Genomic DNA, 14,443 nt, shown 5'->3' with positions numbered 1-14,443 from the left:
CCCAGGATCTATCATGCATCACCGACTGTAAACCAAAAGGCCCATACCTTCAATGGGATTCTAGGTTTTATGATGTTGGTGAGGTCCCTACAACCCAGTGGACTTGCCAGCCATGAGGTCTGCACCAGAAGAGTGAACCGAGACAGCAATGCTTACACCAGCAGCTCCTCATGTTTGCACTTGGCAAGCCTGCCCAATATAACCGCATTTCTGTATGGCTGATGACTTCACTATTGAGTGCTGCAACCTCATTTGTGATCTTGACCTCTGTTGGCCTGAACTCCACTCCAGCAAGGTAAGGACACATGAAATTTGCTTTCTCGATCCACTCACAAAAGTCTGGGCAGCGCCTAGAAGAGGGAGCTTGGCCAGACCTGTGATACCACTCTTATCTCACAGCCACAAGCAAATACAGTAAACATGCTGCTTCAGCACAGCAATTAGTGGCCCACAGAAAAAGTTATTAAATTAAAAAAGGAGCTGAGTGAAGATAAACATCTCACTGGGCAATAATAATAAAAAAAAAAAATCAAAAGACAGAATATTAGTTTTGTTCTTTAAATCCTCCATTTTCTGCTATAAACTGTCATTTTAAAATAAAGTGCAGTTTCTCTACTGAATAAATCATGAATGTCTACAGACAGAATATTCCCAGAGGCAAAGTCATCCCTACAAACCACAGCCTGCATTGGTGGCACTAAATGGTGAAGTTTCAGTGTTTTGAGCAATTTGCTGTTGCACCAAAAGCATGTAATGAAAAAAATTATATTTTAGCAGCAAGTCTTTTTTTAAAAGGGCAAACTTTTGTTGTAAAATAATAGACATGTTAAGTCCCCTAGAATCTTAATTTTCAATGTTCGTTTAACCTGAATAAGTTTATTTCTAACCTTTTCTTCGTTTGGCCAATGTGGGAAGGAATAGGATCTGATCTACCTGAAGGCTGCATTCAGAGCAGCATTTGTGCTATCCTGATTAAGTCTGCTCAAATGGGTCATTTCTCCATGATCTAGCCCTTCACAAAGTCCAGGGACAGAGATAGAGGTGGTATTCAAGAAAAGCACAGTCCTATGAGATGGCCTTCTCTGAAATGAAGGACATGATATGGTATTTGGGCTCCTTTCTCAACTTTGAAACTTACAGATAGAGTGTGAGATAAGCACAAAGTATTTTATTAATTAGTGAAGTACTTCAGGAAAGGCAGTCATGCATGTTGAGGTGAGATTTAAAAGATAAAATAGGTGTATGCCACACTGTTGGTATAATAAGGGTGGCCCACACCCTTCTCACTCACTCTCTCTATTATGAAGACTTACTTTTTTCATTTAAAATATATTTGTGTGCACGCGTGTGTGTATGCGTGCACAACCAACTATATTCCTATACAATAATCCCAAGAGGAACTGCGAATCTTAAAAACCTACAATTTCCTCACAATAATGGTTTTAAGCCAGCCACTCATCTCCTTACCCACAACTCAGTTTTTGTAGAAAAAATTATCATTCAGCTTTTCACCCGCTATAAACAGTCAATTCTCCATCATTGCCCGCTTTGACAAATTACTATGTGCAACACCATTTCTAAGTTATCTTTAGTAGCCAACACACCTCATAAATCCACATCATTGTAGTCATTATTCGAATTTCATTTCATGCTTGCATTCACAAACATTTAAGCTTTCAACCTTTGCTGGTGGGCATTAATCATAGCATTAATCACAGGATTAAGTATGTTGAATTTAAACTCAAGGTTAATAATATGTTCAACCAATATTAGTTTTGCATACTGTCAAGGGAGAACTCTAAAAAGCAAAGACTTGTCTGCTGTTCCCTAAATATAAAGACAAATTGATGAGTAAAGAATTGCTCATTTTGTTCACTTGTTCAATCACAAAGCACAGTCATGCTAATTCAGCAGTGCTGCCCAAAATGTCATTTGAAATAAAATATTTTAAATATCCTAATTCCTTTTAAAAAAACAATCACTTTACCTCTTAAGCTGCAGTAATTGCAATGGAAAGCAACACATACTAATTGAAGGGCATTAGGACATTCCTTACTCAATGAATCCTTGTTACTACTTCTACCATTTTGGCTGTACGTGCATCTATCTTATCAAATGGAAAATTGGGGATTGGGGAATCTTATTTTTCATTTTATGTCTCTCTCTCTCTAATAAGAGTTATGGTGCTACATAAACAGAATGAACTAACTTTACAGCCGCCATACCAATAGCATTGCTTTGCAATCCAAAAGCTCTTTACAAGCATCTGCAAACCTCACAATTCCTGTCAGAGGTAGGCAAATACCATCACTCCTATTTTACAGATGGGGCATGTGAAGTCAAGAGATTTGCCCAGTAGTAGGTGACAGCAGAAAACAGAATCTAAGTGTTTAAACTGTGTTTTCAACAACAAATAATACCTGGCCTTCAGCAGCAAAACAACCATACACTGGTGGTAATGTGGGAGAAAGGGGGAAGCTGAAGGCACAAAAAACAGAAGACAAAGACATATGATATATTCAGAGAAGGAGGAAAAACAAAGAAAACATCAAGCAAGCCAGAAAAAACACTCACAAGAGAAACAAGCCTAGTACATTGGAACCTACTGCATTGGCCCTACTACATAGGAGGAGGGCACTGATTCCTTAAGCAAAAAACACCAATGTCTACCATATTTACTCACATACCCCACACACATTTTTAATGGGAAAAAAAATCCAAAATTGGGGTGCAAGTCATTATCAAGGAATGGAGGCATGGGGATGCTGGAATAGTTGTTGGGGGCTGTGCTTGGCTCCCCATTGCATGGAGCAAGGGCAAAGTCCACTCATTGCCATCCCTTACCTTTTCATTGCAGCTCCATAGCTAGAGGTTTAACTCTCTCAGTCACCAACAAATTGGCAGTAGCTTTTGGCTGAGCAGCCAAAAGTTGCTGCCAGTTCAGTAGAGACAGAGAGGGTTAAACCTCTAGCTGTGGAAACAGTGATGTAGTGTGGGTCTCCCGCACCCAGGGGCCAATACTTACATTTGCATCCAAGCCCGCCGAGTCCGGGGGGGGGGGGCAGGGATCCCCCAGTGACGGATTGCCAAGCCTGGAAATGCCAGCAGTGAAACCAGAAGTGACGCTAGGTGACCGAGTACCCCGTTGAGGGCCTGGCCATGTGGAGCTACAGGTGGACAGTGAGTTATACTGATAAGTGGACCCCCACTTGCTCCATGCAGTCAATGGTCAGCCATGGTGAGCCCATGATGGGGCAGGAAAGATTCTGGAAAAAACTTTTCAAAACAAGGGGCATGTCTTATTGGGGGGAAGGGGGTGGTATGCAAATAAATATAGTATTTCATTCCTAACTTATTTCTGGAAGTTTTCACTCCATCACCACCTAGCTACTTGGAATCAGAGAACCGTTACCAGCAACCAGATAGATTTTATCAAAAAAGGACATCTACAGAACATAACAGCGACGAAGGCCAAAGTCTTCACATACGGGCTTCTGCCTACACTAAAAAATCCGTCTCAGTTGGAAACGCTTTTCAAAATTAGCATTTAAAATAGGTACTGTCTTGTCTCATTAAAACTCCTATCAAAGAGCTTTGCTTAATTTTCCTAATATAAACCGGACAAGTAATTTTCCATGAATATTTAAGGCATTTTGATGTCCTCCTACCAGAACCACATGCAGTTCAAGAAAGACTTACTGACCTCACTGAGGTAAATAAAAAAGGAGCACGTGGACCCATCCACACCGTAGCTTGCATAACATGGATCCGATCGCCACATATCTTTCATCCACTGAAACAAAGGAAGCAAGTTTGTTAGATTTAAGCCACATGTACTTATTTTCACTTTATAAAGCCTCATTGTCATGAGAAACACAGTAAGCAGAAAACTCTAAGCTTTTAGACTGAAATAAATAATGACAGGTAAGAACTAGTCTGTGAACACTTTGCAACAGCCGACATGAAGCATATTCATCGTCTCATTCAAGCTCCTAATTAACCACATCACTATGGATGAACACAATTAGCACTAACTGGTAGCCAGATAAGAACTAAATGGATATTGGAATATCCTCTCCAGACCAGCAATGCAGCACATTGTTAGGGCTAATGCTGCTTACATTGCCTTTATAGATTATATTTGTTTTGTGGTTAAATGGATCGCTTAAGTTCCTAGGACTGTCAGTCTGACATCTTTACTCAAGCAAAAAAAGTTCTTTAAAAAAGATAAATGAGCAACTTGCCATTCAGATTACATAGCCATTTTGCACTGTAGTGAAATTGTTCAAAGCAGAGCTGGAAATTTATTTTAAAAAACCCAAAACAAAACAAAAACAGCATATAAAGAGATGTCAAAATAAGCAAATATTGTAATTTTGTAGAAAAAAATTAAAAATCTCAGATACCAAGTAACACAATAATAATAATAATAATAATAATAATAAAAGATTCTAAGCAGTTGCAGAAATATATCTCAATGTTAGAAATACATCCTCCTACTTTGATGAAGTGTCAAACAACTGGAGTGCCTGGATGCAATTACTAATGCACATTCTTATTTTTAAAAATCTAAATATCTCCAGACTTTCTAATCTTATGGATCTTCTGCTTTTTGTTTTAAAGATAAACCAACATTATTTTATATTTGTTGATTCAAACTTCCTTATTAGCATTATATATAATTTCTACAGGGATGACTGTGGTCTTAAAACCTAAGGCCAAATGCAATTGGATTATTTATAAAATTATTCACAGACGTTTGTTTTGTATGACTGGGACAGAAATATTTGCTAAGCTCTTCCAGCATGTAGTCATCAGTCAGCCTTGCAAAAGCCTCACACTTGATTCAATGACATTTTTGTATCTCTCTAATACAATAAACCATTGCGAATTTCCAGACCTGCTGGGAATGCGGACCAAAGCCTACTGAATATAAGGAACACCTAAAAATCAGAGAAACAACTCCTCATTCCCCACAAAACTAAAAAACAGGGACACCTGGAGCTTCTGACATCTGATTAGCACAGTGAGAGCTTTAAATACACATGGAACTGTACATACAGTAAAAACCAATTTGATGGCACTCATTAATAAACTTCAACATAAAAATATTCAGTCTAATCCTTGCTTTTATTCTTGTGATATTCTTTTTATCTCCAAAGAGGAAAAAAATGTTGGAGAGAAAGAGAAGGCATGGGGGATAAATACACAGTGCCCCTCACATAGGAGGAAAGAAGACGCATAGGGTTGGGGGACCTTGGCATGGTGGAGTGAGGAGAAGGGACTAAAGAGCCGGTTTAAATGGAAGAGGCAACAGAACCCCTGGTGCAGGAGAGGTGGGAATATAGGTAATGGAAATGGAAGAGACACAGCTGCCGGCAGGAAGAAAGAACTAGATAAAAAAAGCTACCCAAGTACTATGGGGCTATCGTATTTTATGCAATGCTTTAACAAGAGGCATCATTATTCATTTTCTTTCAGCAGCAGTCCTATCTTGGCTTGAGGTGAGGAGCTGTAATGACAAGTTCTTCAGTACTTGTCTTCTGGTCCCCCTCACTAATTTATATTTTACGAAACAGCACTTGTTTTAGCACATATATGTTTTGAACACAGACCAGATTTAAAAAAAAAGAAAAGAAAAGAGAATATGTACAATGTGATCACCTTTACCTTTATTTTGCCTTCACAGTGAGGAAAACCATCCATAGGAGGCAATTCACACTGTTCTTGGGCTCCATTAATGAGATCTGAAATGAAAAAAAACACAGAACATCATTGTAATATAACTTGATGTGCATTTTTGCTGGATTTTCTAATAAATCCATGACTTTAAATGAAGAAGTCTTCAAAGTGATATTTGACAGTTGACTATTTCACCAAAACAGTGACATTAAGACAACTAGAGGATATGTGCCCTCAATGAAATATGGGTTTCTAGTTTGGTAAACTGGTTCTTAAGGAATATGAGAGTTCAAGGGAGGAGACAGGAAACCAACATAACCCATGGCTCACATTTCACTGTGAACAGTTAAGCTGATATCCTGTCTGGTCTTGGCATCGGAAATCATAGAACAGGGTTGACGATTTCTGCAATTTTTGCTTTGAGCTAGGCAATTCATGTAGCCCTGCCTCCTAGATTCATCCGAGTACAGAAGCACCTCATATTTCACTGCACAGAGTCCCCAGTTCTCAGGCTTGTGGAGAAAAGCTTGAAGACTACAACATACATTTTTTTTAATTTCACTATTTTGGAGGCCTGAACCACAATATTTGAATATCTGGGGTTGGCAACACTGTGAATGGTGGATCATCTATTCAGGAAGAAAATACCGAAATGGTACATCTCTTTAAAAACAAATCAACCCAAAACAGCAGTACCTGCCTCCCCACAAAATCATCCTTGTGCAGAAAATGGGATTCTATATATCCTTTATCAGTGTTTGTCTTAATCAATAACATGCATTTACATATTTTTATATTACATTTTCACATAAAAGGTTTTTAGGTACCCATGTTAAGTTGTGAATAAAACTCCCAGCATGCTTATTAATTCTGTTCACTTGGCAACAAAACTCTAATATTCCAGTTGCAAAAAAAAAAAAAAAAAAAAATACTATAAAGATGAGACAAAGTTCGTGACCATATGGATACGCAAGGGTCCCTTTAATACAATATTTCCTTGTTTTTATGACCTTCTGGAATGCTTTGTTCAAAATGAGATAAACTAGTTTTCAAGATACTGATGAAATGTTTGAATTTTTTTTATTGGTTTACTTGTTGCAAGCGAGTAGACTATAAATATCACAGCATTAAATAGATATTTTGAGCTTGCTCTATTAAATCATAGCAACCCTGCAATAGACCAAGAATAGATAAAATATGTTTTATATTGCTGATCGATTAGTTTTTTTCATAATCAATAATCTAAACAAGCTTCATCAATTTAGTCACCTAAATCTTTTCTTATTAAAAGCAACAAACAGCTCAGTTCTGGTATTATTTTCTAAGAATGTATGTCCTCTGCAATGCCAGTCAATAACAATGTACTAACATAACATTATCAAGGCTCTAAAGAGGAAAGCTAACATTGTCTCGTGCTATCAAAACAAAGCCCGTCACTTCTTAATGCCAAATCAGATTTTCGCTTTTATTAGGTTGGAATAAATAGTTGACACTAGATATAGCAGGGGTCCGCAACCCTTGCCGCACATGCCACAGGATGCATGCAAAGGCATTTTGCTTGACATGCGTACCTCAGGGCAGATGGCGAGGAAGGGGCTGGGGTTGCACTGCCACAACAAGGTTTGGGCCCCTTGCACCTCCCCCACTGTCCACCTGGAGGCACACATACACCCGCTGCTGGCAACGAACTGGGCTGGCACTCTCCAAACCCTGGTACAGCTGTTTGCAGCCTCCTTGACACCTGCCATGAGGAGCCCAGGACCTGTGGCAGGCAACAGGGGCCTGCCCAGAGCCCAAGCCAGCTGTGGCAGGCAGCTGGGAAGCTACAAGCAACTGCCCCAGGGTCCACAGAGCCATAGCCTAGCTTGTTGCTGGTGGTGGATGCATGTGCACCTAGGGTGGATGGCAGAAGAGTCATGAGGGGCCCAATCCCTGTTATGGCAGTGCAGCCTGGATCCCATCCCTGCTGTCCGCCCCGAAACACATGTCCATCCACTGCTGGCAATGAGTCGGGCCAGGGCCACGCAGACACCAGTGTCACTGCTTGCACCTGCCAGCCACTTGCCACAGCTGGCCCGGGATCTGGGGAGGCCCTTGCCACCGAGCCTGGGCGGCTCACAGCAGGCGATGGGAAGTCTGCAAGCAACTCCACAAGGGTCTGCAGAGCCCCAACCTGACTCGTTGCTGGTGGCAGGTGCATGCACACTTCAGGGCAGATGGCAGGAAAGGGGCCTGGGCTTTGCTGCCACAACAAGGACCAGGCACCTCATGTCTCCCCTGCCATCCACCCCTGGCACACCAACATCTTCCAAGTAGAGGTTACAGGTGTTATTGGCACTCTGCCCAAAAACATTGCTGACCCCTAGACTATAATTATGCAGAATCTAAAATCTAAAGTGGCGCCACCAATTTAGCCAAGCTTTGTACTTGTCCTTCAATATACAATTTGTTGACTAATTCAATGAGAACTCAAGAGATCCATTATTCAGTTATAGATTTTCTGTCACTAAGTTACAAGCTCAGGGGCCTGAACAGAAAATTGTCTCGTAAGAGGCTTTTTACTTTAATCACAGCTTCCCATATCCAACTGGGTATGCTCAGCTGCACAAAAGGAAAATCAGAAAAGCAACCAAGCAAGCAAACAACAAGAAAAAAACCCCACCTAAGTATATGACACAATGACAGTGAAGACTCTCAATAGGATGTACTTCTTCCCGCTGAGTCTTAATTTAACTGCACGGTGTGACAGTATAAATCAGCAGGATATAGAACAGGAAATGTTCTTGATGAGACATAAAATATAAGTCTTGCAATTCTTTAATATCTTGTGGGAATTTCAAAAAAGGGTGAAAAATATTAACTGCCATACCCTAAACAAAATTCAAATTGGGTACTTACAATTTCATCTAGATTAGGGAAATGTACCCATACCTTAAGGATACTTTCTTGGAGTAACACAATGTACAGAAGCAACCTACATAATGCACTGCTAATTTGAGGAAGAGATGGAATTACTAATCTGTTTTTCTTGAATTCATTGCTGTGCAGAATTATCACTAGTGCTTAATCCTTAAAACTCCTTCTTAGTTCTACAGTACACACATTCTTGGTGTTTTACGTGACATCTATTAGAAAGAGGTCATTTCAATGTAGATGATGGATCTGGCAGACGAGAGGAAGCATTAGAGAGTATAAAAGATAATTCATGGGGAAATGACTTGTATTTTGCACGTACATGACTGTGGCCAGGATGGCGATTTATTTTTTTTGCTTTTGTCATGTTCTGAACACATTTTATGTATGTGATGATAATGAGGCAGTTATAGTAGATGGGGAGTGTGTTAAATGAGGTGACAATGGAGGCTAGGGGAAAGGAGTTATCAGCTAGGACACACAGCATTGCTATGGCTGGATGCTAAGGACACTATACTTGGACTGACAGCAAACCTGTAATACAGTGAAATGCTTAACTACAATACATCTAATGCAACAATTGTGCAATGGATAGTTCTGTCATGCATTCCTACAAATCAGCTGAGATGTTGCAATACTACAAGCATTTTCATTTCTGCCTTCTGGAAGCTGAAGTCTACTGTGGCACCTGTTAAGGAGGCAGCTACAGCATCTTCTCTCTGCTCTCCCAGCTGGGTTAGGAGCAAAAACAATTATCTGGGAGAGATAACCTTGTACTGGTATCAGTACAAGCCCCAGGCTCTCCCTACTTCTGTTTCTCTGTAGCTAGCTACACTAGTTCTTCCAGAAGAGCCTGCCTCCTTGGCCAGATGTCTCCGCACCCACATACCACACATGAACCCAGGGCCTACCTACAACCACCAACCCCTGAAGTTCCTTGCTCTTGGGACATCCCAGTATTTCCTACGCCCACTGTAGTAGGAATAGCGCACGCAGTTACCCTCCAGCTTGCCAAACCCTACTCCTCCCCCACTATAGCTGCCAAATTGCTTTGAGTTTCTTGCCACTGGCCAGGGTGGAGTAAGTGACAGCAAGCTGAAGCTTCAAGTTGCAAATATGTTCATTAGTTCATCAAACAATTAGCATGAAATGTAATCCAGAGCAGAACAAAACTCAGCCATGCATTTAATGAAGAGGTAAATGGGAAGTGAGAGAGTGACACAGAAAAGACAATGTAGTGAACACTGTACAGTTTCATTTAACAGTTGCTAGAAATGTTCACCTTCCTTCATGCTTACCAGCAGGAACTAGACCATGTAATTGTACTGGAAATCTGCCTGCATTGAACAGAGTGGCACATGACAACACACTGGCTAAAAGGCATGATAGCACTTGAACAGTCCTTTTGCTTTTAATATTTTTTTGAAAATGGGACAAAAATGTCAGCTGAACACACTTTGATAGTGGTTTTCCGGGGGTCTGTGAAAGATGACTACGATCAATCAAAAGCATGTGAATACCCACACCTACAATTCAAAGGGGTCTGCAAATGAAGAAAGGTTGAAAACCACTGGTCTAAAGTACCTGGCCCATTATCAATAACTAGCATTTGCATTGAGTCTATATCCTCTTCCTCTCTCCACCAGTAACTCTCAAGTCCTGCTTTAAAAAAGGGAAAGGGTCTCCTCTGCTCCAATGCTCATCATCTTCCTATATTCTTTATTTTGGTGGGAATTGTGCTCTAGCTCCCTTAGCCCCTCACTGGCCAGCTGGCTCCTGTGAACCCTTTCTGTCCTATTAACCCAGAAAGAAAGAAAACAGCTTAAGATTTTGCCAACTGAGCTGCACCACCTCTATACCCTCATATGTTTTGAGAAATTCAGCTTAGGGTTGAATCAATTGAGAAGCAAGGGTTTGGCTAAGGGTGTTAACCTTCACTTTTTCATTGTTTCATGTAAGGCCATTTAGCTCATAACTAGAATGAATTATTACTTGATTCCTCCACCCTTGAAACTACCAACTTCCCCATTTTAATACTGAACTTAATCATGTTGCAGCCAACACTTGAAATCCATCTATAGTGTCATGTTTCTGTTTATCCTGACCAAAGCATGGTGTGTGGTTAAAGCAGGAAAAAGAGCAACAACTGTATGTGCCACTCTTGTTACTGTCTCATGGTGTGACCTCTGATGTGTTACTTAATCTGCATACATTACATTTTCCTGAGCAAGAGAAAAGTGAATTTTATAATTTACCTACTGGATCTTAGTTTGCTGATTAAATCTTCATTTTGGGGGGCTTAAGTCTTTATAAAAATAACCTGAGGTTCTTAAATGCATAGTGATAAAGAGGTTCAAAATACAAACGTTACTTGGAGAATCTCAGAGGCTATTCATATGCAACTGAAATGTGACTTTCATTTCCATAAAAATGGATTTGTTTAGAAGTTACTTTTGTTGGCAAAACATTAAATAGTTGGAAAAGGCACTAATGTTTTCCCCTTAATTAGATGCCACTTAGCATTTATGTGTTGCAATTTGTTTGCCCAGCCCTTTAGAAGAAAGCTAAAGATATAATAACCATTAAGTCAGTATGAAGAAACATTAAATAGCTAACACTTTTTTCCTTGATTCTCTCAGCTTAAGCAATGATAATAAGCATGTATATAAAAGAGTGCAAGCAACGATAGTAAACATTTATATCAAAGGCAGAACAACAATTTTGACAGAAGCACTCTTTACAGTTGTACACTATGCATTTACTCTTGAAAGGCATTTGTATCAAGGGAATTGATCGTTACATACTGCCTAATATATAATTATTATTAATTTATATAAACATTTTATTAAAAAGGTGCAAGCAAAGGTTTTAATTAGAGGTGCGTGGATACATTGGTCCATATTATATTGGCACCAATAAAAGGAAAATTGACAGTATCAGCAATCGGCATTTTTTGTCTGATGTGGCTGATAATGTCATTGATAAGTGTTGTGTGCATGGGCGTAGCTGCAGCATGCACACAGCCAGCCTGGCAGCTTGGAGAGCAACATCAGACTGGTAAGTCTGCTGCAGGGGAATGGGGTTGGGGGTCGGGTGGGGGAGCATATCGAGGTCCCTGCAGTGAGGGAGGGAATGGGGCTGGGGCAGGCACTGCCCAGCCAGGGCACGGCACGGGCTGGAGCCCCAAGTGGCTTGTCCAGGGGTGGGGGCAGGCTCCTGCTGCAGTGGACATCCCTGTGGGAGGCATGGGGGGGGGCATGTGCCCCCCAGATCCACAGTGTGAGTGTGGGCTGCTGCTGCAGGTTGGGGCTGGGGCTGCACTGGGCTCTTCCTGGTGGGGAGCTGGGCTGGGCTGGGGCTACGCTTGGGGCAGGCAGCAATGGTGCTGGGAGTGAGGCTACAGCAAATTTTGAGGCGTCTGTAGCCCACTCCATAACCAGTACCCCCAGCGCTGCCACTGCCTGTCCTGAGCACACCCCCCAGCCCAGCCCCCCCCCCTCCCCCAAGAAAAGCCCAGTACAGTCATGGCCCCAGCCCACAGCAGCAGCCCTTTTGCCCCACGCCCAGATCTGGGGGACACACACACCCCATATCTGCCCTAGGGGTGTGCACTGCAGCGGGAGCCACCCTCGCCCGGGAGAGTTACTCAGGGCTCCATTCTGTGCACCACACCCCCCCACAACCCGCCCTAGCCAGGCAGCACCTGTCCCTGCCCCATTTCCTCCCTTACTTAGGGGGCCTTGATATGCTCCCCACCCCATGCCCCTTCCCCGCAACAGACTTACCAGCTGGACGCTTTTCACCAAACTGCCAGGCTTGCATATTGGCAATCAGATAGGTATCGGCCTATATGGCTAGTTAATAAATGGCCATCGGTATCGGCCCAATAAGTCTTTAGCGGTGCACCCCTAGTACTAACATCAAACAAGCACATAAAGTCTGTCCACAATTGACTCTTTTGCAGTTATCAAGACATTCTCCTTACAATACTTAGGCGTTCTTCATTCCTGGAAGCAGGAACCTATAGAAAAAGGTTTGTGAGCATTTGCAGGAAATCAGCAGCCTCTCATTCAGGGCCTGTTTACATAGACTGAGTGCATAAGAAGCTAGGCCAAAGATTCTCAACCTTTTGGCCCCAGAGGCCCAGTGGTTTGGGGTTGGGCCAGTCAGATTGAGCCCTGGGGCCCAGCACCGCCCTCCCTGCCACATGCCAGGATTGGGCCCCAGGGTCCTGACACCATCACTTCCTGCTGGGATTGGGCAGCAGGGGCCAAGTGCCACCACCTCCTCCTGCCCCTGCATGTGGGAGGGAGGGTCTCAGGCACCCAACTGTCTGTGCCTGGCCCCCCAGAGTAGGATTTGGCCCTGGAGTCCCAGGCTGCCCCTGCGTTCTAACCTGGGTACTTGGTTCAGTGTGCAGAACCCAGGGATCCCCAAAGGCCCTGAAATCTGGCATTAGGAAAGTAGTGCCACCACTCCCCTACCACCAAATTTCAGGACCTGTGGGGAGCCCCAGGGGCCAGATGACACTAGGCTGGCTGGATCTACTCTGTGGGCTGGGGTTTGAGCACCCCTGCGCTGGGCTGTGAATATACAATGCATTTGATACTATGTGCTAACCTTCTGAGTGTCCACGCTCAAAGCACAGTAAGCACAAGGTAATTTACCTCACTTTTGAAAGTGAAGCAGGATACTGTGCACGCTAAGCATGTCTACATGGAAATTTAGCACGAAGCAGGCAGTAAACTACATATTCACACCATGGTTTACCACACATTAACTTCCTCAGGTAGACAAGCTGTATGCCTATTTTTAAGACTTAGGACCTTATCTTATCAGGTACTGGGTGACACTGGCTCTTGCAAACTTGCTGGAAGCCAGATTAAGATGGAAAGAGATTTAGCTTTAGTAAATGTGTGTTCTAAAATGAAGCACTTCTGTTTTCATCAGCCAGTGAGAGGATTAAAAAGGAGGAGGCAATTCTTGAGCCATTCAGAGTGCTCGAGGTAGAATATCACTAATAGCAGTGCTCTGTTTTGAGGGAGGACCAGGTAGGCAGAAGATAAGACTTCTATATATTGGAGACATCCATTTTCCTCATCCTCCCTGAATTCCCAAAGTCTTGCTGCTGAAGTTATAATAGCAGGAATATAAAAATCCTGCAAAGATGTACAATGATAGCTAAGCCTTCCCAATTCTTTTGGAGATGGACAATAGGTTTAAAGGTTCATAGAATTATAGAAAAACAGGACAGGAAGGAACCTCAGGAGATCATCTCATTCAAGTAGGTTAAAGGATTATTTTGGAGCATCTTTCAAAAAAGTGTGTATTATTCACACAAAAAAGGGAATTCATCATTACAACCCAAAAAATGCATTAATTTTGTTCCTTTTCAATCAGACATGGCAAAACGCCATCAATATATATATATTTTATAGTGGTTTAGTTCATATGTTGTCTGCTGTGAACAAACAGAATTGAAGCAAAGTACAGGAAAGCAGCAAAAATTAATTATTACAGAATAAAAAAATGCTGTCCTAAAGCAGTAGCACTGACGGCAATTGCATCTCCTGCACCTTTACTATTTGCAACTGATTCTCAGTACATCCCTTATATTTCACACACATATGGAATTGCAATTGGCTACATAACGATGCCTTGGCAAGGGCAGAAAAAACATCCCAAAGGTTGTTCTTTGCCAAAATCAGCAGGAGTTATTTCTTAAGCAGTTATTTTTCTCTTCATGTGTACATCTCCTGCAAGACCTAAATTCCAAGACAGCTTAAATTTAAAGATGACATACAGAAGCAAATTTATTGAAAATAGAGGGAAAGATGAACAGAAATGG

General features: G+C 41.8%; 1 protein-coding gene across 3 annotated transcripts in view; it reads right to left on the bottom strand.

Annotated features, from left to right (window-relative positions):
* The window catches only part of MGAT5 (mannosyl (alpha-1,6-)-glycoprotein beta-1,6-N-acetyl-glucosaminyltransferase), a 148,852-nt gene that overhangs the window by 106,030 nt on the left and 28,379 nt on the right, over window positions 1–14,443 (bottom strand). For all 3 annotated transcript variants that reach the window (XM_025197563.1, XM_025197562.1, XM_006018383.3), the window contains 2 exons: window positions 5,671–5,747; window positions 3,704–3,793 (listed from right to left, as the gene is read on the bottom strand). In XM_025197563.1, the coding sequence (XP_025053348.1) occupies window positions 3,704–3,793; window positions 5,671–5,747 (167 nt within the window). The remainder of the gene's footprint in view (window positions 1–3,703; window positions 3,794–5,670; window positions 5,748–14,443) is intronic.

The sequence above is a fragment of the Alligator sinensis genome, unplaced genomic scaffold (genome assembly GCF_000455745.1).
Source record: "Alligator sinensis unplaced genomic scaffold, ASM45574v1 scaffold277_1, whole genome shotgun sequence".
NCBI classification, from domain to species: domain Eukaryota; kingdom Metazoa; phylum Chordata; order Crocodylia; family Alligatoridae; genus Alligator; species Alligator sinensis.
Note: the sequence above shows the minus strand (reverse complement) of the source record. Positions and strands in the feature narration are given on the sequence as shown.